Raw genomic sequence first — 27,190 nt, forward strand, 5'->3', positions numbered from 1 at the left:
GAGGATTCTTCGCCTCGGATCCCTTGACAGCACCGAACGAGGGCGGCACAAGAAGAACCGACTGCCTCATCTGGACAAAGTGCTAAAACTTTTGTGCTCATGGTTGATATATTTGGTTGCATGCAGACGAAGTGCTCCCGTCAACGGTGGAGGAACCTGGGGATAGGGCGATACAGAGAGGAGCAACAACCACGAACCAGGTGTCGGTTTCCTCTGTTTTCTGCTTTCTTTTCCCAGATCTTTCGAAGGAGAAACTAATGCCCAAGATCCTTGCTAGGATTCAAAACATACAAGATGCAGAGGATAAACAACGAAGCACAGTGGTGGAACGGTTGGGGCACTAGCTCAGAAGCTTGAGTGCCTGGGTTTGAACCCCACTCCCTTTCCAGAATCTTCAACAGTTGCGTCCAATTCCATACTTTCTCCAGAATTGAATTTTTTTCCAGAACTTTTAGTAGCTCTTTGGTTGTTGATGAGAACGTAGCTCTTTGTCACGTTCCCCACGGACGGCGCCATTTGATAGTACTAATTCCCCCCGTATAGAAGGGTGTTTGTACTGGATGAATATGTATATGTATGTATTGAATATGAACAACAAGGAACAACACCAGGAATAGCTCAAAACCCCTCCTTTATTCATGTGTTCTTCTGTGTAAAATATAGAGAGAGGGAAGAGAGAAAGAGCTTAGAGAGAGAGGGCCCAGAGATGGCCCAGAATTGGCCTCCTCGCCCCAAAGGGCTTTAGGCCCTTTTAAAGGCCTAAGGTGGCGAGTTTGACCCATCTTGGGTCTGACCCGTCACCTTTGACCCCGACCCGTAGATCAAGACCCGAACCGCGAGACCCTGACCCGACTGTAAGCGATGGCACGGACCCGGGGTATATAACTTATCAACAACATAAGAATTGAAGGAAAATCACTCACCTGACGTTGAGGGTTTGGATTTCCTCTAACTAGCATTTGGAGATTGATATCTTTAATTTTGTTTAGAAATTTTCCACCATGTCCCTGCTTGCGATTGTTGATATGTTTTAAAATCTTGGAAAATTTCTTCATTAATAATGTGATTGTTTCACCATCTAGATCATTAATTAGTGTCTAAGATAGTAGAAACACCATCAACAACAAAGGCCACTACTGACTTCCCTTTCTTGACATTTGTTTCCTTGCTTAGAACCCCCATTTCATAAGTCTATATATAGATTTCCCATGAGTTGAGATATTGTCTTAGATTCCCAACCAATTGTTTCTTGAATAGTCATAACTTTCATTCCAAACTTTTTGGGAAGAGATCTTAATATCTTATTGATAGATTTAATTAAATTGGGGTCCGACTTAACTAACCCGAATAAGGATACGAATAATAAATAAATGATACGAATGATGGCCGTGAGACCGTAGATTGTATTAAATGCCGTAGAATTGGCTATTACAGTAGTATTTTAGGACAAAGTATGTAGGAAATGTAGATCGTGTCCTAACTAGACAAGGTGGGGGGTTTTTATCAATGTTGCAAAAATCGCGCCTAGGCGCCATTGCGCCGCCGCGAGGAACGGCCTCCTCCGCGGCCGGCCGCCTAGCCGGCCAGCTAGGCGGTTCGGCGGTTTTTTTTTTTTTTTTTTTTTTTTTTGAAAATGTCAGAAAAGTTTCGGAAGGCATAACTTTTGACTCGGTTGTCCGATTTGGACAATTTTTTTTTCACTAATTTCTCAAAAAATGCTTCTTTAGCTCTTAATTTTAGTTTTTTATGTATTTAGATGGTTTAAAAAATCTTTTGAACACTTTTACAACCACTTTCGTAAATAATTTCTAAGAAATAACTATAGAAACCTTATGTTTTATTACTAAATTTTAAAAATTTTAAATTTTAAATTTTATTTTTAATTAAAAATAATAAAAAATAATAATAATAATAAAAAATCGGCGCCTAGGCGCCCCCTTGGCGCCTAGGGGGTGCCTAGCGTGTTTTGCAACATTGGTTTTTATACAACCCCCGCCCCTAACCGCCACCCCCTAAAGCTGGGGGTGGTTAGATCCGAGTTGACCGCGCCCGGTCTCGCGACCGGGCCGTGCTGTGGGGCCAGGCCGAACCCGTCATGGGCTCGGGCCGAGCCCATTTGGAGGTCGGCCCGGCCTCCGACGTGGCCCGTGGGGGCCACGTGGCGAGGCCCCGTCCGGGGCGGGTACGTGGCGCCGCCCCGAAATCCGTTCTTGTCCGCGCCCTCGGGTCGGTGCGGGTCGGTTCCTAATATATCCGTCACTTATTATTTTATTAACCAACTTAGCTTCTTGAAATGGTTCGCCCAAGACCACTATAGAGTTGGCCAATTCTTTAATTCTTATATGAAAATCACGTATGATTTTATCTTCCTTCATACGAAACTGTTCGAGTTCAATGTTTAGTTGTTGTAGCTTAATTGGATTTCTTAACATCATTTGTACCCACGTATCTACTACAAGATACCCCATGCTTTCTTGGCTTCATTACACCTTACCATTAATGGGAAATGACTCTCACGCATTGGACCAAAGATTACATTTATTAATGTGACTGCTTAGCATTAGTCACCTTCAATTCACTCATGATAATTTTTCTTCTTAAAATCGCACTTTGCATTCTGATGAAGATTTTATGTATATATGAATTAGATCTTCTAACTAATTTCCAAATTGCCTTGTTAAAATCGGCTCCCAAATCTATTTAACCCAACATTCTCTGTCAGCTTCCCCTTACTTCCCAGTAGGGAACCCATCATGTAAGTCAAGTACACTTTAACCATGTACTTCTTTAGTTATCTGGTTGTGATATACTTCTTAAAACCAATTAGTGATGAACATTAACTATTTAACCACATCCCTCTATGGTAAGTCACAGCTTCACGTCTCAAATCGAGCAGGGGCTAAACTCGGTCAACCCCCAACAATTTATACAAGGATTGGTTCAAAATCTTGACCCAACTCTTGTTGTGGCAAAAATTATTCTAAAAACATCCTAATGAATGTTGTACACTAAACATTAACGAGATACATTCACAACACCTTCATACACACATGAACCCTAAGTTAGACTTATATATACATACTTATGCAATGATTTTTTCACATAAATAACATTAGATTGGCAATACGATCCTAACCTGAGCCCATAAATAGACTATTCACACATTATAAGCATAAACATCATAAAAACACAAGAATAGAGCATACATAACATAAAATAAAGAGATACAAAGAAATAGAAGCATATCTATTGAAATGGAAGTGAAATGATGAAATCTAAGTTTCGATATGAGATTACAAACTTAAAAAATGTAAATGCACATAAATATAAGTCCAATCTAAGCTAACAAAAAATAATGAACAAAAAATGAATGAAAACAGTTAGGGTTCGTCCATGAGTTGAAACCATAGAAAAGAACTCAAATCGTGCTTAAATAGAGGACGAAGTACATAAAGCAATGATTCCAAAACAGTGGTGCACCGGCCCATGCATCCGCTCGTGCATTGCCTTCTAGTGGATTCCTTGCCTCAAACATTGGCTAGAATTGCTCTAGAACACTTCAATTCCCTCTTAGTTGTGACTAATAGTACCTAGAAATGAAAATAACACAATTAAGCCACAACTTCCACAAGATTGAAGCAATTCTTAAGTAAAATGTAGTAAACTATGGGGTAGTTGAATTAGTAAATAATACTTAATTAATGGAATACTTAACGGTGTAAAGATAATTTAGTACAAAAAAAATTAAATTATAATTTTTTTTATATCTTGACAAATATAAAAAATACATACATAATTCAGAGATAACATGTATTGACTATTACATGTTAGTTAGATATTCAACATTTTCAATGTAAATTTTAACAAAAACTGAATAAATATAAATATCACAATTACCAACAACTATTAAGAATAAATTAGAATTTTAAAAAGAAAATACAATTACTATACAAAAAATACTCCAAATAGCTTTCTCATTTTTAACGTATTCACATTAATAAATCAAAAAGTTTTTTACCAAACACACTTTAGTTGTTTGACTTTAGTCAAAGGTTTAAAGTTAGTCAAATAAGTCAAAAATTGACTAATGAACTGTTTAACAAATACATTTTATATATTGTATTTCTTTAATAATTGAGATCAATATTAGAGAGTCATTTTAGTTCTAAAAAGTTGTGCAATTTTTTTTACCGGCTACCATTAGGTTTTAGATAAAAATTACGTAGCATTTAAGTGAAAATTTAAACTGTAATTCAAGTTAATATGGATAAAAGAAAAAATTTAAAGCAATTGTCAATTGTCTCTATTGTTGCGCGACAAAAAAGAGGTGGCATCCACCATGATTGCCTTCTTTGGTGTATCAAGATTCATATAGTAAGATAAGCTCCTAATAAAAATTCATTTTTAATATAATGCAAATTCATTTGTAATAACCTATAAATTCTTTTTTTACTTACAATACATTAAAAATGAACACTTATCACAATATAATGAAGATACTAAAAATAAGATTGTGTCAAGTTGACTCTAAAATGCACGATATAATTTGTCCTTACGCAATTGGCTAGCAAATTTAACTATCATATATTTTACAAAAATTCCACAATTTTCACTCATTGTCTCATAGTAGCAGCTTTCAACTAAGGATCTCCCAAATTGGTTGGGCTTGGATAATCAGAGTAGCAATACTTTCTACAAAAATATGAAATCTCATATATATGAGCCGCTGGCAAAGCCACTAGAAATTATAAAACTCTCTACACTAAGACTCAATGGTCCTTGGCCTTGGGGATGTCAAGCTCTTTAAATATGGGACTGTCAACACCAACGCCCATAGCATTCAGGCCATTGTCGACATAGATAACCGCACCAGTAATGGCAGAAGCCAAAGGCGATGCAAGGAAGGCAGCCGTGTTCCCGACTTCATCTGTTTTATACGTGTCACATGGCAATGAGACAAAGCAATGTAGCAGATTTAGGAAGCTAAAATGGTCATTTATCTTACCTGCAGACAACTCTTTCTGGAGAGGAGCATTGGCTGATGAGTAATCAATCATCATATCAATGAACCCAATTGCTTTTGCTGCGCGGCTTCTTAATGGACCTGGATACAGTTTTGGTATTGGCCAAAAACCAAAAAAGTGGGCACGAAAGGGAAAGACATAATAAGATCATGACAACACCTGATCGAACTACAGTTCAATTGTACCCGATTAGTGTATTTCTGTTATTCTAAATGCATTCTAACTCCAACAAGCTTGGTAGCCGTGAGTGGCTGTGCACTCTTGTCCATTAAGAGAGGTCGGGAGTTTGAACCCTCTCGTATGGAAAAACCAATCTGGCCAGCACTTAGCCCCTTAATTGGGCTGGCCCGGTGCGAACAGTGATTAGTCTGAGTATGGTACGGGCTTAAAGGTGCCTCCTACAGTTAGGTCCTGCTCAGGACACCTTGTGGTCTGACCAACAAAAAATTTTGCATTCTAACTCCAAAATGATGCATAGACTAGCTAATTCCCTTTTCTGAAGGTTGTCACACACACAAAAAGAACAAGGAAGCATTAGTACTACCCCTGAGGAAATTTTGCATTCTAACTCCAAAATGATGCATAGACTAGCTAATTCCCTTTTCTGAAGGTTGTCACACACACAAAAGGAACAAGGAAGCATTAGTACTACCCCTGAGGAGGTGGCAGAAGCACTGTAGCATGGTGAAACAAACAGAATTGTATGACCCCCAAGCACCAGGGGTGGGGGGGGGGGGGGGGGGGGGGATAGAAGTTCCATAGCATAGCAAAACAAAACAAACGGAATTGTGAATTATGTCCAGGGTCAAATTCTGAGGACCGTTCAAGATTTCAATTACCTCACAAATCGAACAAATCTTGACCAAAATGCAATTTAGTTAGCCAAAAGAATGTAGGTTTCTAACAGTCATAAAAGGTTTAGGAATGTATGAACAATGATAGAGGGAACATGTACCAGCAGATATTGTGTTCACCCTAACTTTATGCTTTCTTCCAGCTTCAAAAGCAAGCACCTGAATACATTAAATATTGATGCATTGAGCGAAAAGAACAAATCACAAAAATGAAATATGGGATATTCGGTTAGTAACTAGAAGAGGATAACCTACTCTTGTATCACTCTCAAGTGCAGCTTTTGCTGAACTCATGCCTCCTCCATATCTACATGTTAAGTATTATATGAACACAAAAAATTGACAATTGGATCCATGTTAGTATTTAGCGAAGAGAAATGCATACCCTGGAATTATCCTCTCAGAAGCAATATAGGTAAGAGAAATGGAAGAACCACCTGTCCACCATAACATGCATTTATGATATCACTTTAAATATTAAAGAATCAGACTGAAAAGAGATGAAAATAATTACAAATCAAGGGCAAAATAAGAAGAAAACCTGGATTCATTATTGGAAGGAAATGCTTGAGTAGAGAAATATAGGAATAACTTGAGGCAGATATTGCTGCCAGATATCCTTTCCTAGACGTCTCCAACAAAGGCTTAGTAACCTACACATTGGATAAGCCTTTTGGTGAATAACAATCTGATGGATATAGCAGTATAGCTTTTTAAAAAGTGTTGTACCTCAGGTCCATTAGCAAGCGAATGCACAAGAACATCAATGCTGCCGTAATCCTGTTTTACACATTCAGCTACTTCCTACGAAACAACATAAAACAGGTAGGTGAAGTATGATATACACATTAAGTAGTAAGCTAACAACAAAAAGAACAAGTCAAACACACAATTATTTTACCCTCAAACAGTCATTGGCACAGAAACATGTGATAAAAAAAATTAGATCATTTCTAGAAAATGAGCATGTAGATAGAAAGCAAATAATCGTGTTGTACTTTATAATTAAGTGAATCCATAATTCAATTACAATTTTACAAATGATTTCCCAAAATTTCATTCCATCAACCAATACATTAATGATTTACTGAAAACAAATAATAACACCCAGAAATATCACCTATCAAGATAAACAGGTAAAAATAACAGGCATAAATATATCAGGAAAAAAAAGAGTTCCTGAACTATTTAAAAGTTTTCAACTTGTGTTTAAATGTTTGGATATATAAAGAAAAAGTTGACAAGTTTCATCTCATAACATGATACTCTTATTTGTTTGAAGCAATCCCTATGGGAAGTATGCTGCAGCATTGTCATTATATGCCATCAGAACCTCATCTAAGATGGTGCCAAAGTGAATACATACTAAAACCATGTACATCTAAAATTGTAATTGAAAATGTTGACATGTTAAAACATTACTTAGTTTCTCATTTACTTCACAGTATCTAAGATATGAAGCAACAAAATGGCATCAAAGTTTCATGACTGAACTTAGGATCTATGTAGCATGGATATGGACACGATAACACAACTTCCTAAATTGTGGGACAAGATTTCTATTATTCCTTTGTACATCATGTAAGAACTGTACAGTACAACAAAACAATATTTATAATTTAAAAAAAAAAAAAAGGATTTGAAATATAAAAAGAGATGAAAAGCTTAAATATGCTTCATCAAAGAAATGATACATTTGCATGTCTCATCAAAAGTTAATTCAACTAATTTAAGGATTTGACCTTAACTATGATTACCACTAAAAGATTTGCACCCTAACCATCTCCAGATAAAAGAACATTTGTGTCCTATAATAGCAATAGGATTGCAAAATTCGGACAGGAAATTTAGAGTGTCAGAAATGACTCCATGTGTGTTCAAAGATATATGGCCCTAAATTTGGTTTCTGTGCTTTCTTGCTCAAATACACAAACGCCACATTAAATTAGAACATCCACAAAAGATAGTGCAATTAAAGAATTTAGTTACCTTAACAGTCCAATTACTAGATCCAGCATAACGTTTGTTTGCCTTTATCTGGAAGAAAAAAATTATGACACATTTAATAAAGATCCACTTAATTATTAGTTTATTTTGCAAAGACTATAGGCAATGTAGTACATCTTCAGGCACATCCTCTTGGCTGTCAAAAACAGCATCTAGGGGATATACTTTTGTAATCTCCATCAAAGATCCATCTGGCAACCTGAGATCAAATTAGGTATTAGAAAACAGGATATTCAGCATTCAGCAGGGGGCAATGGAAAGAAACAGAAGTTTAAAATCTTACACACGTGACTCATCAAATTTCCCACGCCGTAGACTTGTTTCAAAAATGTTTAAGGCCTACAAAAGATAATAATGGACAAACAGGTTATAATATTAATATCTATCTACTGTGTAGATTCAAATAAAATCTTAAAATTATATCCAACTTACAGGTACCCAGGTTCCAACTAGAATTTCTGCACCTGCAGCAGCCAAGGACTTTGCTATAGCCCAGCCATATCCATTGTCATCTGCTACGCCAGCTATAAATGCCCTTTTACCTAAAAACACAGGAAAACTAGAAGTTAAAGTAATCAAATTTAATAAATTCTTTAAACATTTCATCAGCACATGAAAGATTTACAATTACATAAACCAATAAATAAAACAACCAAACAAAGGGAAAGAAAGGAGAAAAGCAGCAGTATGGTATTCTGTCTTTTATAATCAAGGGAAAAAATTGCAGATAGAAGCCAAAGTTAACTATATTTATGAATGCCAAATATCTAATGTGCCATTTCCATCTGTCTAGAAGGACTAGGGGTGGGTGTTGGTTTGGTTCAAGTGACACCTTAATTTTATTTTGGATATCCAAAAATTTCAGGTGATAATTTTTTAAATCGATATCTGAACCAAATAATAATTTGGATATGGTCAGTTTTTGATTGAAATTATTTCGAGTACTTTTAGGATTAGTTTGGCTATACGCCTATACCCAAAAATATTACTCCGTATTAATTTTAAATTTTGTTATTGATTTTATTATTTGTATGTTAATATTCTTTGTATACCATCAAACTAAAAATAACACAAAGCACTAACAAATTAATTAAAAAGTTTTGAAAATTAATATAGTATTAGTATAAAATATATTTAATAGTTAAGATATAATTTATTATTATATTTATAATAACTTGTTGGGTTAGTTCAGGATTTGGGTTCAATATAGAAGAAACTTTAGCACCCTATATCCGAACCAAATTTATATTTAAATATACCATATTTTAAACATCCAAATTGATAACCAAAGTGTTCACCCAAAATTTAAAATTCGGTTCAAATTTATGGTTTTGGTTTGGATAATCTGAATAAGCCCACCCCTAAAGAGGACATCAGTGTTAAAATGCTCAATCATAGCGTTCAATGTGAACTTGTTAACACTAAAGTCTACCTTGATATACTCCACATATCAGTGATATCACTATATCAATCACATATGGGGGGGGGGGGGGGGGGGGGGTGTGGGGAATCTCCAAATGAATGCTACAGTATTAGAAACAACTAACTGCTTAAAAGAATAACTGGGTTCATCTGACTTTAAAAGCACTTTTTGGTAACCAACTTCTACTTATTCTGGAAATTAATTTTTGACATTAATGACAATGGTAAGTGTAACACCACATTTCGTTTTTGTTTTTCTTAAGGAGAAAATTTGCTGTCATGACTCATGATTGTGATACCGTAACACCATATTGCTAAATACTACATTTTAGCTTTGGGAAATTAATATAGACAAATTTTGAATGGTCTACAAACTAGTCAAAGAAAGCTAAAAATCTGGTCACATACATGTCTTGATAAATTTATGGGATTTGAACAGAGTTATAATCCAGAATTGAGGGATAAAAGATGGTGTATGTCAAAGATGAAAGCAGAACATAAAAGCATTTTATCAACTTTACATTTCATTTCTTACTATTTTTTTGGGGGACATATAATGGGAATAGGGATTGGTCACAAGAACTCTTACTTAATACAGGATTGGATCTTGTTATCTTTCTTCTTGCTTCAGTTTTTAATTTTTATACGTATGCAGGATCTAGGTTGAAAAGCTTTCTAGATAATCTAAATGGCAATGCATACTTTGAGTGAATGACCAATGTTGTAAAAATCGGCCTAGGCAGCTGACTAGGTGCTAGGCACCCCTAGGCCGAAGGGAATAATGGGAAAATCAGCCTTCTATGCGGTTGGCCGACTAGGTCGCCGCTATTTATTTATTCATTTTTAACTTTGTTTCATTTGTATGTTCTATGGTTAGAGACTTAGAGTATTATGTGCTATTGAACATTTATGTTTTATGGGAGAAATACTTGCTAGAAAAATAAAAAACCAAGATGCCATGTGAAAAAAAATAAAATAAAATAAAAAATTAGTTGTGCACCTAGCCACCCACCAAATGCCCAATAGGCGCCTAGCCGCCTAGTGATTTTTACAACATTGTGAATTACAGCTTTCCTAAGATACTACATGCTTTGTAAAATTGGCAGTGAAGGTAGTTTTTGACATTTACTTCTGGTTTGTGGTGAGTGGTGGAGATTGCTTTTCTCTATCAGTATACACTTGACTGGCTTTCTCTATACATTAATTTTATTTGCATTTCACTTTATAAGGAATTTTTATTCCATAAATGATGAAAAATATTAAGCTTATCTGCACCAAGACAAAGACCTTGTGGTCAGGCATCATAAATCTGTAACTCTAAATAAGAGATCATGCATTGTTGTTAAGGCGGACTTTCAAGGCGAGGTGCCACCAACCGCCTAGTCGCCTAGGCGATGAGGATATATATATATATATATATATATATATATATATATATATATATATATATATATATATATATATATATATCAATTCATAATTTAGCATTTTAGCATCTAAACATATTTTCAAATCTCAACAATAAGTACTAAATTATGCAATAATTTAGCATTTGAGTTAATTCCACCAGAGGTCCCTTGTCGTTGGTGGCAATTCCAAATTTAGTCCCAGACTATCGTTTTTGCCATTTAACATCCTAGACTATTTTTTTTGGACACTTTTATCCTTCTCATGAGTAAGGGCATTTTTGTCTTTTCATATTTTTCTGGTTTCAACCGGTTTAATTAGTTTAGAACTTTAGGCAACCTCTGATTTTAGTAACTATATTTTTCAACCGATTTTTAGTAAAGTCCTAAACCAATTACCAATTAAACCGGTTGAAACAGGAAAAATAACAAAAGAAAAATATGAAGAGACAAAAATGCCCACACTAAAAATAGGAAAAGTCATGAGAAGGATTAAAAGTGTCCAAAAAATAATAGTCTAGGATGTTAAATGGCCAAAACGATAGTCTGGAGCTAAATTTGGAATTGCTACCAAAAACAAGGGACCTCGGGTGGAATTAACTCTTTAGCATTTCTAGCATGGGTCTTTAGATTTAGCCTTCCTTTAAGGATCCATTGATGGATCATAATTAGGGTTATTTTCATTCTCAGCTAAAACATGTCATAAAACAAAGTAAACAACCACTAAGGCGAGGCTAGGAGGGGGGAGTCAGCGTCTCATGCTCTTAGCTACATATTAGTAGGGGTTTTTTTTTAAGGCAAGGCGAGCTCATTAGGCGACCGGTCTCCACAGACCGGACACCTAGGCAACGCCTTAACAACAATGAGATCATGTGTTCAATTATCAACCCCACAAATGTACTAAAACAATATCAAATTGCACCAAGGCCCTCCTTCATCACCATGAGGGCCTCTACAGAAAACAGACACGATTATGCATAAGTCTCCATTATGTTTGTATAGAAGGAAAATCAGAACCACACGAATCTAACCTTTCAAATTTATTGGCAAACCAGTAACAGGCTTGCTTTCATCACATTCCAATTTTGCCCTAGTTACACCTTTTCCAAATGTTGGAGATGCTGATGTGAAAGAACGATGCAAATGCCGTATAGATGATACATGATGAGTACTGGCAAGCCTATTCCATGACACCTCTTTAGCATCAGCATTCGAGCACCCACTAAAGATTCTCCGAGTAGAGAAAATAGAGGGCCTTGCTACAGTAGTTTGCAAGAAGGAAGTCACAACTGCTGCCATTGCAGAGATTAATGAAAACCTGAAAATTACTGAAATCAGAACCAGAAAATCCAGAATTGCAGAAATGACCAAATGGAAACTGATAAGACTAAATGCACTAGTTACAATATACTTTTCTCTAGCATTTATAAAGTCAATATTTAGTTGCTGTAGCAAAGTTGTTCATAGGGGATAGCCATTTTGCTCTTCTTCTTTTTAATTAATTCTTTAAGGGAAAGGAAGGTATGTGGAAACTTTGAACTTGCAATAAAATCAAAAGCAATGGCTACTTTGATGCATAACCAAACAGCACTTCTCTAGAAATTAATAAATAAAGGAACAGAAGAGAGTTCATCACTCTAAAAGGATTGAGGCAGTCATCCTGGATCTACATTTCATAACCTCTTATCATCATATGGTACATTCTTAACAAAATCCATGTGCCCTAGTATCCTACAAAAACCCTCAAATGGAAATGAATGCCTACCACATGCATTTCACACAAATGTCTTTAAGGAACCACTGTTTTTAATGATTTCCTTTTTTCATATTTCTTTTTATATACTATTAAAAGACCTACATTTCTCCAATTACAGAGAGGGATGCCTAATGAAGGCAAGTATATTGACAAATAAATGAGATAAACTAAGACCTAAACTAATTTATTAATAAATACTCCGTATATCCTAGCTCAAGGAAATATAAGGCCATAAGGGAGTTAGCTCTTACAGCCATGGATGAAGATGTAGATTACATGTAGCAGACCATAACTAGAGTGGACTAATGCTTAATAACTTAAGTTCATTGCGCAATCAGTAAACTAATATATACTTTATCCCCAAGCATTTCCACATTAACCTCGCAAAATGTGTTTAATTTCCATGCCTCATTTCCATACCTATACTCAGCAACCAAGCAATGAACATCAATTCTATCCTATAAACCCCTCTTTTCTCCCACGTCTTCCAAGGTAAATAATGAGAAATTAAGAAAACCTAAAGCTATTGTATACACACTTGATAATGCATTTCAAAATAAAGCCATTAGCATATACTACATTATCCACTACAACAATATTAAGAAATCCTCAAAAGTTCTTCTTTATCATCAAAATGCAGCTAAAAACAAAGACTACTTAAATAATATTCACCCAAAGCACATTAAATCGAGGGCAAAGTAAAATAGAATGAACAGCAACTGAAAATTTAAATATCAAGAAACAGAAAGCGAGTTGGGAATGAAGAAGTCGCGAATTTGAAGAATTTCCTGCTACCTCTGGATTGCTGAGAGAAGAGCAATGGGAGGTTTCAATTTGATTATGGAAATTTTATTGATCCGGCTAAAAAATTGTGTGTTCTGTTTGTAGCACAGCAGTGGTGGAAGTAGCAGGGTAAATGAACAGAGGGAAGGAAAAGAGAAGGCCGCGTTTGTCTCGGGTAACACCTGTTTCTGCAAATTATTATATGGACCAAGTTTACTTTGTATTGTGTATCTTGGTACAAAAATAAGTTTTAGATTATCTTTCTATAGTTGAGACATTCTGGACCTACAATTAATTATTTTTGTACTTGTAAACAAATTGAAGACACATTACATATTACATACACATAAACTGTTAACTGTAGGTACAAAAAAATTAATTGTAGACACAATACATGTTAACCAACAATATGTACCTTCAGTTAAAAATATTTGTGTATGTAATTAACATGTTATGTGTATGTAATTACCATGTCTTCAAATTTGTTTACAAGTACATAAATTGTTAACTGCAAGTATATAATGTGTTAACTGCAATGTTACGTGCTTTCAATTTGTTTACAAATACATAAATTGTTAATTGCAAGTACATAATATGTTTATTTAGACACATAATTTTTAATCAGGGTTCATAATACAATATGAGACCTGGTCCGTGATATAACAATTGTTGTTTATCAACCAAGTGGATTGCTAGGATTATTGTACCATGATTTACATAATTATTTGAAAGGACATTATTTGAGTACTGAAAATACATTATTTTGTATGTTATTAAATCGGAGTAATATACATTCAGTATACAAATAATATATTTTTAGTATATTAAAAATGTACATTATATTTACAAAAAGTATATTATTTTGTATATTAACAAATAATATATATTCAGTATACAAATAATGTATTTTTAATATATTAAAAATGTAAATTGTATTCAAGTTTTAGATAGCTATGTGACCATAATCCACAAAAAGATTAGCGGATTTCTATGAAACAAATTCTCCAGCACTCAGCTTAATTTAAAAACTCCACCACTTTAAAAAGATTCTAGTGCTAAATCAATATATTTATTTTTTTCATCAATTTCAACGCGCTCTCAAAATATAATTCTTTATTTCTTTAATTCTTTTTACTTATTTTTAAATTTAATTTTTTTTACGTTTAATAATACTTTTAGTATAGTTTCTAAATATATAAATTTTGTATATTAATATTAAATTTAATATTATGGAAAATTAAATTAAAAATAACTTCAATCAAACCTCGTTAATCGAACCAGACACATAAAATGGGACAAAGGAAGTATATATTTATAACAAAGTCAGTTTACTGTGTGTATAATCGATAATGCGGGTACAAAATTCTCTGGGTAGGTCTCTAATTCTTCACTAAACACTTCAAAGGTTCCACTGAAGAATGAATATGTAAATAATATGTGACGTTATGTGTTCATTAGATAATTGCTAAGTAAGTTATTTATTTGCTTATTTATTATCTCAGTCTATGCATAACTATTATTGAATCACATATAGAGCCTGCCGATATTAGTTCATGCCTAAAGACGTAGTTTTAAATGAATGACTTGGGAAGACCGAGTATCGTGTCAACCTAAAGTTTGAGTATCTTCTTGAAGGAGTTTTAAACACCAGTTAGTCAATCTTGAATAACATCTTGAAAATGTTTTATATGGTAAGTATTATGTTCTTATCATAATAACAATTGCCTAATAATCTCTTGAACTAGATAACAAACTGTTTAGATTTGAAGAGAATAATGGGGATAACTTAAGACCAAATGTCAATCACTTCATCGTCGGTTGGAGCACTACATTGGGACTAGAAGTTCCATAATCACAGCATGCGTGATATTGTATTTGAAATGAAATTGTTAACAACATCTAGTACTCCTCCTACAATGAAATATTAGAATAGTGCTTAACATATCCTCCCGTATTTTTGAAATACAAAGATTTCGACTCTTATGTGAGAAATCAACATATGATTTTGATGGGCTACTTGGGTAGTAGCTATCTTATTTAATATCAATGATACCAAGTCTTAAATTGGTTATACTTTATTTTACTCTCATTGCTCTATATAAAGATAATATAATAAATTTTATGTTGCACAAATGGTAAATGAGTATTTTATGAATATTTGACGAAGTATATATAGTATCAAAATTCAACACGTGTGTTCTATAAAAGTCACAAATTATTACAGAATGTGTTCACTCCTGTGGCTGTTTTTTTTTAATTATTTATTTATTTATAGTAAATATATTTAATTTTTAATAAATAAAAAACATTTGTTTTAAAAAATAAAATAAATATGACACATGTCAACACCGCATTGATTTAACCTCATAAACACGTCAATTTGAACTTAATTGAACAATCAATGCGGTTGACATTTTTGCACCTTCAAAAGAGAACTACCCATTCCAACAGCCCTAGCTAGTAAGCCAAAAAAATGCAAAATCAGTAAACAGCATTCTGCTAATTTTCTCAAAAAGCATTCTGCTAATAAGCTTACTTGAAAAAAGAACAGCCCCTTCACAACAGGATGCACTTTCAGTAGCAGCAGCCTAACCATTTCATACAGATGCATCTATTTGCTCTACAAAATATACATATAAACAGTAGGATCTTGCAGGCAGCTGACAAAAGAGTTGCAGTTACATACACATACAACCCATGTAACAATTCATGATAACTCAAACTGCAGAATAGGCCTGTGGGGCATCAGCTCTTCGCCCCCTGGCACCAAATCTAACATCACCTGCCAGTTAAATTAGAATTGTAGATGAGTCTATGACAAAATGTCATTATCAGGTTTGTATTAAGTCTTTCAACTTAATAGATAAAAAGTTCAAATATAACTTGTATCCTCCAATGTTCTCAATTTCATACTCTATAGATATTAGTTGAAGTTGCATACACTTCTTGATTCACTTCATTGGAAACTATGACATAGATAAGATAGAGGCATATGCAATCCTACTTGTGTCCACAAACTATGTATTCAGCAAAATAGAGTGAATTAGATTTGCATGCTACTACCTTCCAATCATTGTAATCGAATCTGAAGATAAAATTTTTGTATGCCATATTGGTAGGAAGCACAGTACACGCACCACCTGCATCCTTTGGAGCTATGATATATAGAACAGAACACGAGTAAGATGACAAATTTGAATAGAATCCTTACTATGTTGAATAAAGTGTAAGAGATTATTTATCTTACAGACAAAATGAGAGCCATTTTCAGCCACGCTTATAGCAACTCTGCCGTCTTGTACCAAGAAAGAAAGCGCGAATATATTTTCAATGGTCTGGGCATAGGAGGTTCTGTTCAGGATAAGATTTTCAAGCTTTACGCTTTTATTCTTTTCTATGGTGTCAGACATTACTGAAACATTCTTTTCAGTGTTGGATTTCCTTTCAGGGGTGCTATCCACAACCTGTTGCAGGGCAAAAGGATTAGATAAAGAAACAAAAAGGGTCAATCAACTAGAAACAACACAGATGAAATTTGAACTCTAGTAATTGCTACCAAGCATCAAATCTGCAGAAAATACTTAAAAATGTTGGGCAGAGACCGGTAAAGAGCCAAGTCCAGCACCCTGCCTCTCGAGAATGTGATGACAGTTTATATAAAGAAATAAAGTTACGTCTTTGCTACTAACTATAACTTTTAGCGTTGTGGTAAGCACTTGATCCTAACAAAAAAGGATAGCAAAATTTTTGGTAATGTGTTGTTGCCTCCAAGAAAGTCCTAAATAAAGTGTTTTCTAAAGGAAATACAATCATGTAAATTGTTATAAGTTGGAGTATAAGTGCATAACAGGTTGTATTGCTCTTTCTGCACAACACAAGAATAAGTGAATAACCAAGAATAGGTTCCTTAAGGAAGAACAATAACCTTGGTCGGGCGAGCATATGGAGTCCATCTTGTCCTTTCCTTAATTTCATTTCTGATTCCTCTAAGCTTGATCATACAACTCAATGGTTCAGGCTTGATCTTACAATCCACTCGTTCAAGCTTCACCTTATAATCCATCGGTCCAACCCTGAGAAAGAAAGGCAATATCCACTTACAATGTTATAAAACAAGTTTCTGATCTCTCCCCTCTCACAGACAATTTCTCAAACACCTGAAAGGCATACATGGTTTTCAAACCAGAGCCATCCATGAATACAGGTGAAACAGCACAGCCAATTTCTTTCCAGGGTAGCATTTGACGGGCATTCTTACAGAGCTTCCCTGCTCGTCGTCTTCCATAGTCTTTAAGAATGCAGGAAACAAACTGTGATGGTGAAACAGATCCCTTAAGATGTGATTGAACAGAAGCCACCAATGTGTTGGTAAGTTCAAGCATTGTTTCTGCATCTGCAACTTGTTCTCTTGGCCATGTAACTGGGAAAAATAGTAATTATGAATTCCAAAATAAAACATCTGAAAATATTAGAAGTGAATTCTTGTTGTCTTATTCCAGTTAATCAAAATAGGCCGGGATGAAATTGAAAAGCACACACACCATTCTGAAACAAGCCTTCAACGTCACCCAAGATTTTCTTGAACCTGTCAGACTCGGCGTTCCCAATGTCGTAGCTTCTCTCTGGTGTTTCAAAGAAAAAAAAAACACAAATCAAACAAACCTTAATTTAAAAAACAAAAAATAGGATAATCCTAGCCAAGATGGCAAGACATCTACAAACTACAAGATCATAAATTCCAATCTTTGTCCACTTGATTTGAGCTGGTCAGTTATGAGTAACTAGGCTGGTTTAAGGCAGTGGTAACCTAGGTTGGTTTAAGGACGATGGGTAACTTAAGCCAACGCTAGTTTAACGACGATCAGTTATGGGTAACTTAGATTGATTTAACAAATTGATTTGAGCCGATCAATTATGAGTAAAATCCTTCGCCGGCTCACAAGTTCGAACTCCTGCCCTCTTGATTTGAGCTGAGCCGAACCGATTAGTTAAGGGTAACCTAGCCTTTCATGATGATCGTTTGACAGCGAGAGTAACAAGACATGATTTAACTACACTCGAAAAGGTTGTGGAATTTTCCTCGTAATCCAAAATGATAAATTGACAATATATCTACACTTATAACCACAAGGTTACAAATTTGAATCATTAACTATTGGTTTGAGTTGGTCAGTTATCAATAACCTAGATTGATTTAAGGAATTGGTTTGAGTAAATTAGGCTGGTTTACTTCCTCGTTATCTCACAAGTTTGAATTTTTACCCTCTTAATTTAAGTGTCAATTATGGATAATCTAAAATGGTCCTTCATGGTCCATAAAGATCACAAGACATGATTTAACTACACCCAAAAAGTTTGTGGCCTCGCCATCCAAAGACACAAAAGATAAATATTAAAGCTGACAACCTGAGATACTATACCGTTTATAAAGTCTTGAATTGCAGTGTACTCCGAACGAACGCTTCGGCGAACACAGTCCGGTTGAGAGAACTTGGAGAGCTCATAAAGACGCGACAACTTGTCGATTCTTCGCGATAACGCCTCGGCCCTGTCGCTTGTCTCTCCTTCCTCTACCTTCACCTTTTTACCATATCTGGGGGCCATGCCAGCTTTTCTGCACTGAGAGGACCTGAAAAATATAATACTCCAACACTATTCAGGAATCCTCAAAAAGAACATCTTTTAACTATCAAAATGTAGCCAAAAGACCAAGATAAGTAAACGGATATTCACCCAAAGTACGTTAAGTAAAACAGAGTATTCTCAGTTCAATACTTGCCGTAGAATTCAAGAAACAGAGAGCTATCCGGGATTGAAGAATATTGCGAATTTGAAAATTTTGAAGATAATTCTTGGTTGGTTGCTGGAAAAAAGTGGAGCAGTAGGTTTTTCCTTGCGTTTGAGTATTTATGTCAGCGTCAGTCAGTGAGCTCTGAACCGATGGGAAGAACTGAAAAGGCAGTGTTTGTCTCGGGAAACGGAGAAAGAACCGAAAAGAACTGCTATTTACTTTTTTTTTTTTTTTTTTTTTTTTTTGGAGAATGAACTCCTGCTATTTACTTGATTGGCCATCTTTGGAAGTAACAGAAAAATTGTAGTGATCAATGAAATTTCAAAGTTGGCTTGACTCCAAAATTTAGCTTTAATTTTTTATATTGGAAAAAGGTACAAATATTTAGTAGTGGAGATATTTTTGTGGTTTTTGAGGAGTTTCGTAAGTGGGAGGAGGAAAAAATAAAATCTGTCATTATTTTCTCTCTTGCAGAGGAGCCTCAATCCTCTCTCTCTTGCTTCTCTCTCTGCCAACTTGGCTTATTTTTTCTTAGAAAATGTGCAATATCCACATATGTGGATGGCCAAATAACAATAATAAAATATACACATGGCACTCAATCAGCTCAAACTTGTTATTAACCTACTAAAAATGCTAATTGTTCCTGGTTAATTAATGAATTTGGAGTTTATTTGAGGTCGGTTGGACTTTTTTATTTAATTTTAATTTTTAGAATAACGGTCAAATAGATCATTCAATCTTTATCTTCTTTGTATATAATTTTTATCTTCTTTATATTATCTATATATATATTAAAGCATAATGAAGTATGGAAAACAGTTTATTGTATGTGTTGGTAAAGTTTTATATTTAATTAATATTGATACTGCTAATTCTACGTAAGCAATATAAATAACACGAGACCAATTAAAGCAAGTAAAATCTTTATTGATCCCGGTAAAGGCCCTAAGTACAATCTACTTGGCTGCTCTGAGTACCGACTGACTGCGGTCGGGATTCTCTAACAACAACCTATCGATCGTCCAAAAGTCCTCTACACTGTAGCTACTGTGGGCATTTATAGCCGCTGTGCCGGAGACAAGATCCCAGCCGCTCGGCATGTCTTCCACGTAGCCACCACGTGCCATCCTCCTGGGTGCCCTGCCTGTCGATGTAAAGAGCCGCCACGTGTCTTTAGTCAGCTCTCTCGCCGAAGGACTACCGCTCGGGGTTGACACCATCGCTCGGGCAACTCCCGGTCGGTTCCCGACCGGGTTCTTCTCAAGGAGCCCGACCTGTTACCTGCAAAGACAAGGAGAAAGAGACAAGACTCCTCGGTCGTGGTGGAGCTATGTCGGTCGGGATATTCCCTACCAAGAGCCCCCCAGCCCGGGCCTTTTTGATCAGTCGGGAAAAAACGGGACGGGATGAAGAAGCCCAACCGTCAGCCACCAAGCCGACCTGCCAGCTGTCATTCCCTTCTACGCCACGTGTCGGCCCCTGCCGGCCTCGGCGATCCCATCCGTCGCCTCGGATTCAGCGCGGGTCGTGTCAGGCAAGTTGGCCCATTTCCCGCCTAAATGCCCTCCTATAAATAGGCCCTTGAGGCCCTCATTTGAACTTTCCTCACTCTTTCGCATCAGTCGGTACCCTCAGAGAGTCCCGAGCAGAGCAGCTTAGCAAGGCAGTCGAACAAGCAAACTTCAACTTTCAAGCTTCAAACTTCAATCTTCCTCCAACCGGTAAGCTCTTAACCCTCCTCTTTACTTTAGGCTCTCATTTATAGGTAGAACTGCTAGGTCAACTAACTGTCCCGGACGTCTCAAGTCCCTACTAACTCCGACCGACCTTTAGGTAGATCGATATGACGGACTCAGACAGTCAAAACGCCTCGATTGCTGATTACGACGAGGAGGTCGAGCACATCAGCGACGAGGAGTTGGACATTATGTCCTACACCCCGGACGCCAGTCCCCGAGCGACGCCAGCCCCCGAGCAAGCCGCCGAGCGAGACAATGCATCAAGCTCCTCTGGATCGTCAAGCTTGAGTTTGAGCGGATCGGGGAGCTCCAGCGAAGAAGAGGAAGAGAGGATCACGTCAAGCGGGCGGGGTTCTCCAACCGAGGGCGTTAGGGAAACGCCTACCCGGGTGGTTGGGGACCACCCGGAGGCTGCTCCTCGAGGGGGTGATCGAGAAAATACCCCCGAGTAGACCGAAGAAGACCCGGCCGGGCCGGCCACACCAGCCGTCGAGCTCGAGTTCTTGAACAGCGAGAGCGTCGAGCAAGAAATGAGCCTGCTGTCCAAAGGCAAGGCGGCTCGGATTGCTGAAATACTCCGGGGTCGGGCAGAATTCGACACGAGCCGGCAGCTGGGAAACGTGATTGAGAGGCATCGGGGCAAGTGGATCGGGATGCACTACGACTCCCTGATGGCCCCGATCGCCATTCCCTTCACCCCCCTCCTGAACGCCTTCTTGGCCTATTACCGGGTCGTCCCGGCCCAGATCTGCCCGAACGCACATCGGATCCTGGCCTGCTTCCCACAGATATGCGCTCGGCACGAGGCCGAGTGCACGATGGAGTTGTTTAACTTCATCTACCAGATCAAGGTTCTCCCGGGCCGCTACGGGGGTGGGTTCCTGATGCTGCAATCCCGAGCAGATATGTGCTCGATCAGAGGCTTGCCCGGGAACAACAAGGGGTGGAAAAACAGGATTTTCTCCATCAAGTACGACCCCTGGATCCTCCCGGTTGACCGCACTTGGAGCACCCACTTTCGAAAACAAGTGGTGGCGGACGCGACCCAGGCGCTCAAGGAAACGATCTCCCGGATCTCGAGCGAGCTGCACGAATACACCATCTTCCGGACGGCCGAGAGTCTGGAAGCCGCCAAGCTCCCGCCCCCCACGTACGAGCTAAGGGAAAAGTACCTGCCCGTTCCGATGGGCGTGACGGTCGCCAAGCCGTCCAAACGAAAGAAGAAAGGTTTGCCATGAGCTACTTCTCTCGACCTGGCTTATTATCTCTATCTAACTAACTTTCTTGTTTTGCAGCTACGGCCGAGTTCGGTGATGAAGACACCGCCCTTCCCCCACCCGTCAAGATCTCGCTCGGCGGGAAGAAGAAGGCCAAGACCAAGGCGGCCGGGGAGAAGGAGATCCCATCTGCCCGACCACTGAGCGCCTCGACCGTGACGACGGGCGAGGGCTTCATCGTGGAGCAGCCGGACGTTCTAGTCACTCGGGTGGAGGTCGCCCGGGGCAAGGAGAAGGTCGCCGACCAGGGCGCGACCGAGGTGGGCAGCCTGAAGCGCCGCCGTGAACAGCACAGCCCGACCCCTTCGGCCGGGCGGGAGAGGGAGCCTACATCCGTGCTGGCACGGATCGGCAATGCCGCGCCAGCCCGAGCGGACCTGGGGAAGATGACCCCGACCCAGGTTGCTGAGCGGATCGGCTACGATCTTGCTGAGGTAAGTCCCAACTTTTAATTTTTTATTGCCCTAGTATCTTTGATCGGGCTAATTTTGAATACCCTTCTTTGTATTGCAGATCTCCCGGGCGACCCAACTTCTTCAGGGTCAAGCTATGCTGGCCGAGGAGGCTGATCACCACAAGAAGACGGCCGCTCGTCGTCTGAAGGAGATCAAGGAACTCCAGGCCGAGCTGGAGAAAACGCAGAAGGCCCTGAAGAAGGGTGACGAGGAGCGGGTGCTGGCCGAGAAGGTCGCCAGCCGGGCGATTGGGGAGGCCAGGGAGCTGAAGGCTCAGCTCGAGAGCCCGAGCGAGCTAGCGCGAGCAGCCTTCAAAGATAAGGACCTGGGCTCGGCCTTCCTCACAGAAGCCCGGGGAACCGCGATCGGTGAAGAACTGATCGTCTCGTTCGGCCGCTGGGGTTTTTCGGCCGGGAAGCGGAAGATGCTCGAACGAGTCCGTACCCGGTTGGAGCAAGCTTTGGAGGGGGAGGACCTTCAGCTGGTCCTCTCGGTCTTGCCCCCAGACCTAGCCGATCCCGGTCCCTCTCCCTTCGCCCCGAAAGCCAAGGCGTCCGAGCCCGGGGCATCGTCGGCGGCCCCTTCGAGCGGGAAGGAAGCAGCTGCTGGGGCTCGGGAGGCGAAGAAGTAGGCTAGGCTTGTCTCCCCCTTTTTTGTAATGACGATTGATCGGGAGCCCGGTCCCGAATTGTACCGGGCGCCTTTTGTGGATTAATAATATCTATTTTTGCTCAAACTTGCGTCGTTCGTCTTTTATCTTCTTGCTTTTCATTCTTTACACACTGATCATAATCACTCGACCACGCGGCCTTGTGGCCCGATCTTGCACTGGTTCGACTCACTCGACGCCCAATCTTACGACCTTATGGCCTGGTCGGGCGTTCAAAACTGGCCAACCGATCAGGTTTACCCGATCTCCGGGCCTTTGTCGAGAAATTTTCAAGCCTCTACGGTCGGAATGTAACCGAGCGACGGGCCGAGAACAAGCAAGCCTCTACGGTCGGAATGTAACCGAGTGACAGGCCTTGTACCATACTTCCTTATCCCAGCCCCCACACTATTGTGCGCTCGAGGCACGAGTGGGTGCGATAGTGGACAGAAGTTGGACGGATCGGGGAATAATGCCGAGAGCTCCTGGCTTCCCCGATCGGTGGCGTGACTTGAGCGTCCGCCTATGTGGAGCGCGTTTTGACTGGTCGACAGACTTCGCCCGATCGATTGAATGTTGAACTGATCTGGTTGTGATAAAGGTGAGAGAAAATAACCGATCGTGCCGCCGCATACAAACGGTCGAGCAATCATTGATCGTATATACATTAAACTTTCCCGCTCGCAGGCGGTTGAACTAATTTTACAACCATAAATTTACATAGAAATGACGACTGGGACTAACTCGCAGGTCAAGCCCCCACTTCGTCTAAAAATACAAAAAAAAAAAAAATAGGCTAATGCCTAAAGAGAACGAGGTGCTCGGAATTCCAAGTCCCCTCGATTAGCCGACCAGTCGTTGTCTCTAGTCGGTATGTACCCGGCCGTATGACAGCGTTGATGATGTACGGCCCTTCCCAGTTCTGAGCTAGCTTTCCCCCTTCTAAAGGTTGACTGGCCTCCCTTCGTCGTAAGACATAATCTCCAACTTGAAAATAGCGAGGGTTGACCCGAACGTCCTTCGAGCTCTTGACGCGCTTCTGGTACTCGGCCATACGCCGAGCGGCTAGCTCTCTTTTTTCTTCGACCGCATCGAGTTCCACAGCCATGGCGTGTTCATTGTCCTCCGCGTTGTAGGTTCTCTCTCGATCGGTCGGGATCCAAGCCTCGATCGGAAGTCGGGCCTCGGCTCCGTAAACCAGGGCGAACGGGGTCTCCAAAGTAGCTTCCCTCGGGGTCGTCCGATAAGTCCACAAAACATATGGCAACTCATCGGCCCAACTACGACCGGCCGAGTGTAACTTCTTTTTCAGACCTTCCAATATCGTCCGGTTAGCATTCTCCACTTGTCCATTTCCCTGCGGGTAAGCGACAGACGACCGGACATGAGTTGTCCCGATCGTGGCCAAGAAATTCTGAAAATATTGGCTCACAAATTGGCGATCGTTATCACTGATGAGATGTACGGGCACGCCAAAACGGGAAACGACATTGCGCCAAAGGAACCGAGCACACTGCTGAGATGTGATCGTGGCTAAGGGCTCGGCTTCTATCCACTTGGAGAAGTAATCAACGGCGACGATTACGAACCTTCTCCGACCGGACAGCTGAGGAAAGGGGCCCAAGATATGTACCCCCCACCTAGCGAAAGGAACTGCGGTCGTGACTGGCTGGTAGAAGGTTGCCGGTCGCCCAGGCATCCGGGCGTACAGTTGGCACGTCTCACATTCCCGAGCTAACTTTTCACAGTCTAGCTGGAGGGACGGCCAATAGTACCCGATCAGCATGATACGACGGGCCAGGGATCGACCTCCCTGGTGTGAGGAGCAGATTCACGAGTGCAGCTCCTTCATTACTAACTCGGCCTCGAATGCGGTCAAGTAACGCATAAGGGGGCCTCCATACGATCGCCGATAGAGACGACCGTTCACGACTTGGAACCTCGGGGCTCTTAGCTTGGCTTTTCGAGCACGTTTCGGGTCGTCTGGGAGTCGACCGTGCTCGAGGTATTCCTTCAGATCGGTGATCCAGCTATCGTCCACCGGTTGGATTGGATTGACCGGCAGGCGATGGATACTGTGTTTGGGGATCACCAAGATCCGAGCTATCTTCGACATGTGTTCCGGGGCATCTTGGGCCAATTTGGACAAGATATCCGCATCGGCGTTATCCAATCGGGGTATATGTCGGACGGTGTACCCCCGGAACTGTGCAAGCTTCTCCATGGCGAGGTCTCGGTATAGTTGTAGACGTTCTCCGTTAACCTCATAATCTCCGAGAACTTGCCCGACCACGAGCGCAGAATCTGTTTGGGCTCGGATGTATTCAGCCCCCAAGTCCCGAGCGCACTGCAAGCCGTTAACGAACGCTTCGTACTCGGCCTCGTTGTTGGTCGGGTGGAATTGATACATAAGAGCAAAATAGACTTTGAATCCTTCTGGGCTCGTGACTACCACTCCTCCTCCTGCTCCTTTTTTGCTACTTGACCCGTCAGTAGCTAGCGACCACCACTCGGCCTCGGGATCCTCAGCCTCGGGGGGTCGGGTATCCCGGGCGGTGCACTCGACCAAGAAATCTGCCAGAGCCTGACCTTTGATTGCTGGTCTCGGTCGGTATTCGATCGCGTACTGGGTCAGCATTAACGCCCACTTAACTAGGCGGCCTGATGATGAAGCGGTTCGGAGGACTGGTCCGATCGGCTGATCGGTCAGAACGCGGATCGCTCGACCTTGGAAATAGGGAGCTAACTTCTTCGCGGCTATATACAAGGCATAGACGACCTTCTCTAACCGGGAGTACCGGAGCTCGGGACCATGTAGCGCGTGGCTTACATAGTACACCGGTCGCTGGACCCCTTCCGGATCGGTTCGGCACAATACTGTGCTTACTGCACGATCGGAGACGGCGAGGTACACGTCTAGCTCTTCTCCGAGCTCGGGCTTTGAGAGCACAATAGGTGACATGAGGTACTCCTTCAACTCGTCAAAAGCTGCTCGGCACTCTTCGTCCCAGACGAACCCATTAACTTTTCGCAATACCTTGAAGAAAGGTAGAGCGCGCTCGGCTAACTTGGAGAGGAACCGGCTAAGGGCTGCCAACCGACCAGTCAATTGCTGGACCTCCCGAACGGTAGAAGGTGGTTGCATGTCCAGAATCGCTTTGACTTTGGCCGGGTTGGGCTCAATTCCTCTCTTGGTCATCATGTAGCCGAGGAACTTGCCGGTCTGAACCGCGAATGTGCACTTGGTCGGATTCAACCGCAACTGGTACTTCCTCATGATCTGGAAGCACTCCCGGAGGTCTCGAGTGTGGTCGGATCGGTTCCGACTCTTGACCAGCATATCATCAATATAAGCCTCCATCGTCCGGCCCAATAGATCGGCGAAGAGCATATTGACCATCCTTTGGTAGGTCGCTCCTGCATTCCGGAGGCCGAACGGCATCACTCGGTAGCAATACAGCCCGTCCGGGGTTACGAAGGCTGTCTTGCTCTCGTCTTCATGGTGCATCATTATTTGGTGATATCCCTTGAAGGCATCCATGAAGCTCAGCAACTCGGCCCCGGCCGTCTCGTCGACCATCTGGTGAATGCTTGGTAGAGGATAAGGGTCGAGCGGACAGGCCTTGTTGAGGTCGGTGAAATCAATGCACATCCTCCAAGATGGGGGCTTCGGAACAAGGACAATATTAGCCACCCACTCGGGATAAATCACCGGTCGTATGTGCTCGATCGCCGCCATCTTTTTTACTTCCTCCCTGACAAATTCGCGGCGATCGGCGGAGAGATGTCGTGTTTTCTGCACGACCGGCTTGGCTGCGGGATCAACGGCTAGCTTATGACAGATGACCGACCGATCGATCCCGGGCATGTCTTCGGGCCCCCACGCAAAGATGTCAGCGTATTCCCGGAGTACCGCCAAGACTTCTGTCCGGAGCTCGGGGGTGAGGGCTCGGCCAATCTTTATCTTCCTATCCGGGCGGTCCTCGGATAGGGGAACTTCTTCTATCTCTTCGGAAGGTTCGGG

At 40.4% G+C, this 27,190-nt stretch overlaps 2 protein-coding genes across 3 annotated transcripts; both read right to left on the reverse strand.

Annotated features, from left to right (window-relative positions):
• Positions 1-4,535: 4,535 nt before the first annotated feature.
• LOC109160361 (enoyl-[acyl-carrier-protein] reductase [NADH], chloroplastic-like) lies at positions 4,536-13,434 on the reverse strand. The gene is made up of 13 exons (XM_019308692.1): positions 13,265-13,434; positions 11,745-12,031; positions 8,318-8,427; positions 8,169-8,224; positions 8,000-8,084; positions 7,868-7,915; positions 6,608-6,682; positions 6,420-6,531; positions 6,264-6,315; positions 6,134-6,185; positions 5,980-6,037; positions 5,006-5,104; positions 4,536-4,927 (listed from the first exon to the last, which is right to left on the reverse strand). Exons 2-13 carry the CDS (start codon positions 12,010-12,012, stop codon positions 4,770-4,772), a joined length of 1,173 nt encoding a protein of 390 aa, XP_019164237.1. The 5' UTR covers positions 12,013-12,031; positions 13,265-13,434; the 3' UTR covers positions 4,536-4,769.
• Positions 13,435-15,784: 2,350 nt separating this feature from the next.
• Positions 15,785-19,255, reverse strand: LOC109160362 (non-structural maintenance of chromosomes element 4 homolog A-like). Of its 2 annotated transcripts, none has more exons than XM_019308694.1 (8): positions 19,032-19,255; positions 18,673-18,881; positions 17,794-17,874; positions 17,423-17,672; positions 17,178-17,325; positions 16,500-16,716; positions 16,316-16,407; positions 15,785-16,034 (listed from the first exon to the last, which is right to left on the reverse strand). In XM_019308694.1, the coding sequence occupies exons 2-8, from the start codon at positions 18,854-18,856 to the stop codon at positions 15,960-15,962; spliced, it is 1,047 nt and encodes a 348-aa protein (XP_019164239.1). In that variant the 5' UTR covers positions 18,857-18,881; positions 19,032-19,255; the 3' UTR covers positions 15,785-15,959. The 2 variants fall into 2 exon arrangements, with proteins under 2 accessions (XP_019164239.1, XP_019164240.1); XM_019308695.1 differs by having other exon boundaries at positions 18,986-19,255.
• Positions 19,256-27,190: the final 7,935 nt, after the last annotated feature.

The sequence above is a fragment of the Ipomoea nil genome, unplaced genomic scaffold (assembly GCF_001879475.1).
Source record: "Ipomoea nil cultivar Tokyo-kokei standard unplaced genomic scaffold, Asagao_1.1 scaffold2845, whole genome shotgun sequence".
Classification (NCBI taxonomy): Eukaryota; Viridiplantae; Streptophyta; class Magnoliopsida; order Solanales; family Convolvulaceae; genus Ipomoea; species Ipomoea nil.

Coding starts and splice junctions, on each gene's coding strand:
- LOC109160361 (XM_019308692.1), bottom strand. CDS start 12,012: ATGGCAGCAGTTGTGACTTCCTTCTTGCAAACTACTGTAGCAAGGCCC. Junction 6,532..6,607: donor CGCTTGCTAATGGACCTGAG/GTACAACACTTT, acceptor TCCAATGTGTAG/GTTACTAAGCCTTTGTTGGA. Junction 6,038..6,133: donor CACTTGAGAGTGATACAAGA/GTAGGTTATCCT, acceptor TAATGTATTCAG/GTGCTTGCTTTTGAAGCTGG.
- LOC109160362 (XM_019308694.1), bottom strand. CDS start 18,856: ATGGCCCCCAGATATGGTAAAAAGGTGAAGGTAGAGGAAGGAGAGACA. Junction 17,326..17,422: donor GGCTCTGGTTTGAAAACCAT/GTATGCCTTTCA, acceptor TTTCTTTCTCAG/GGTTGGACCGATGGATTATA. Junction 16,408..16,499: donor AAATGGCTCTCATTTTGTCT/GTAAGATAAATA, acceptor TATATATCATAG/CTCCAAAGGATGCAGGTGGT.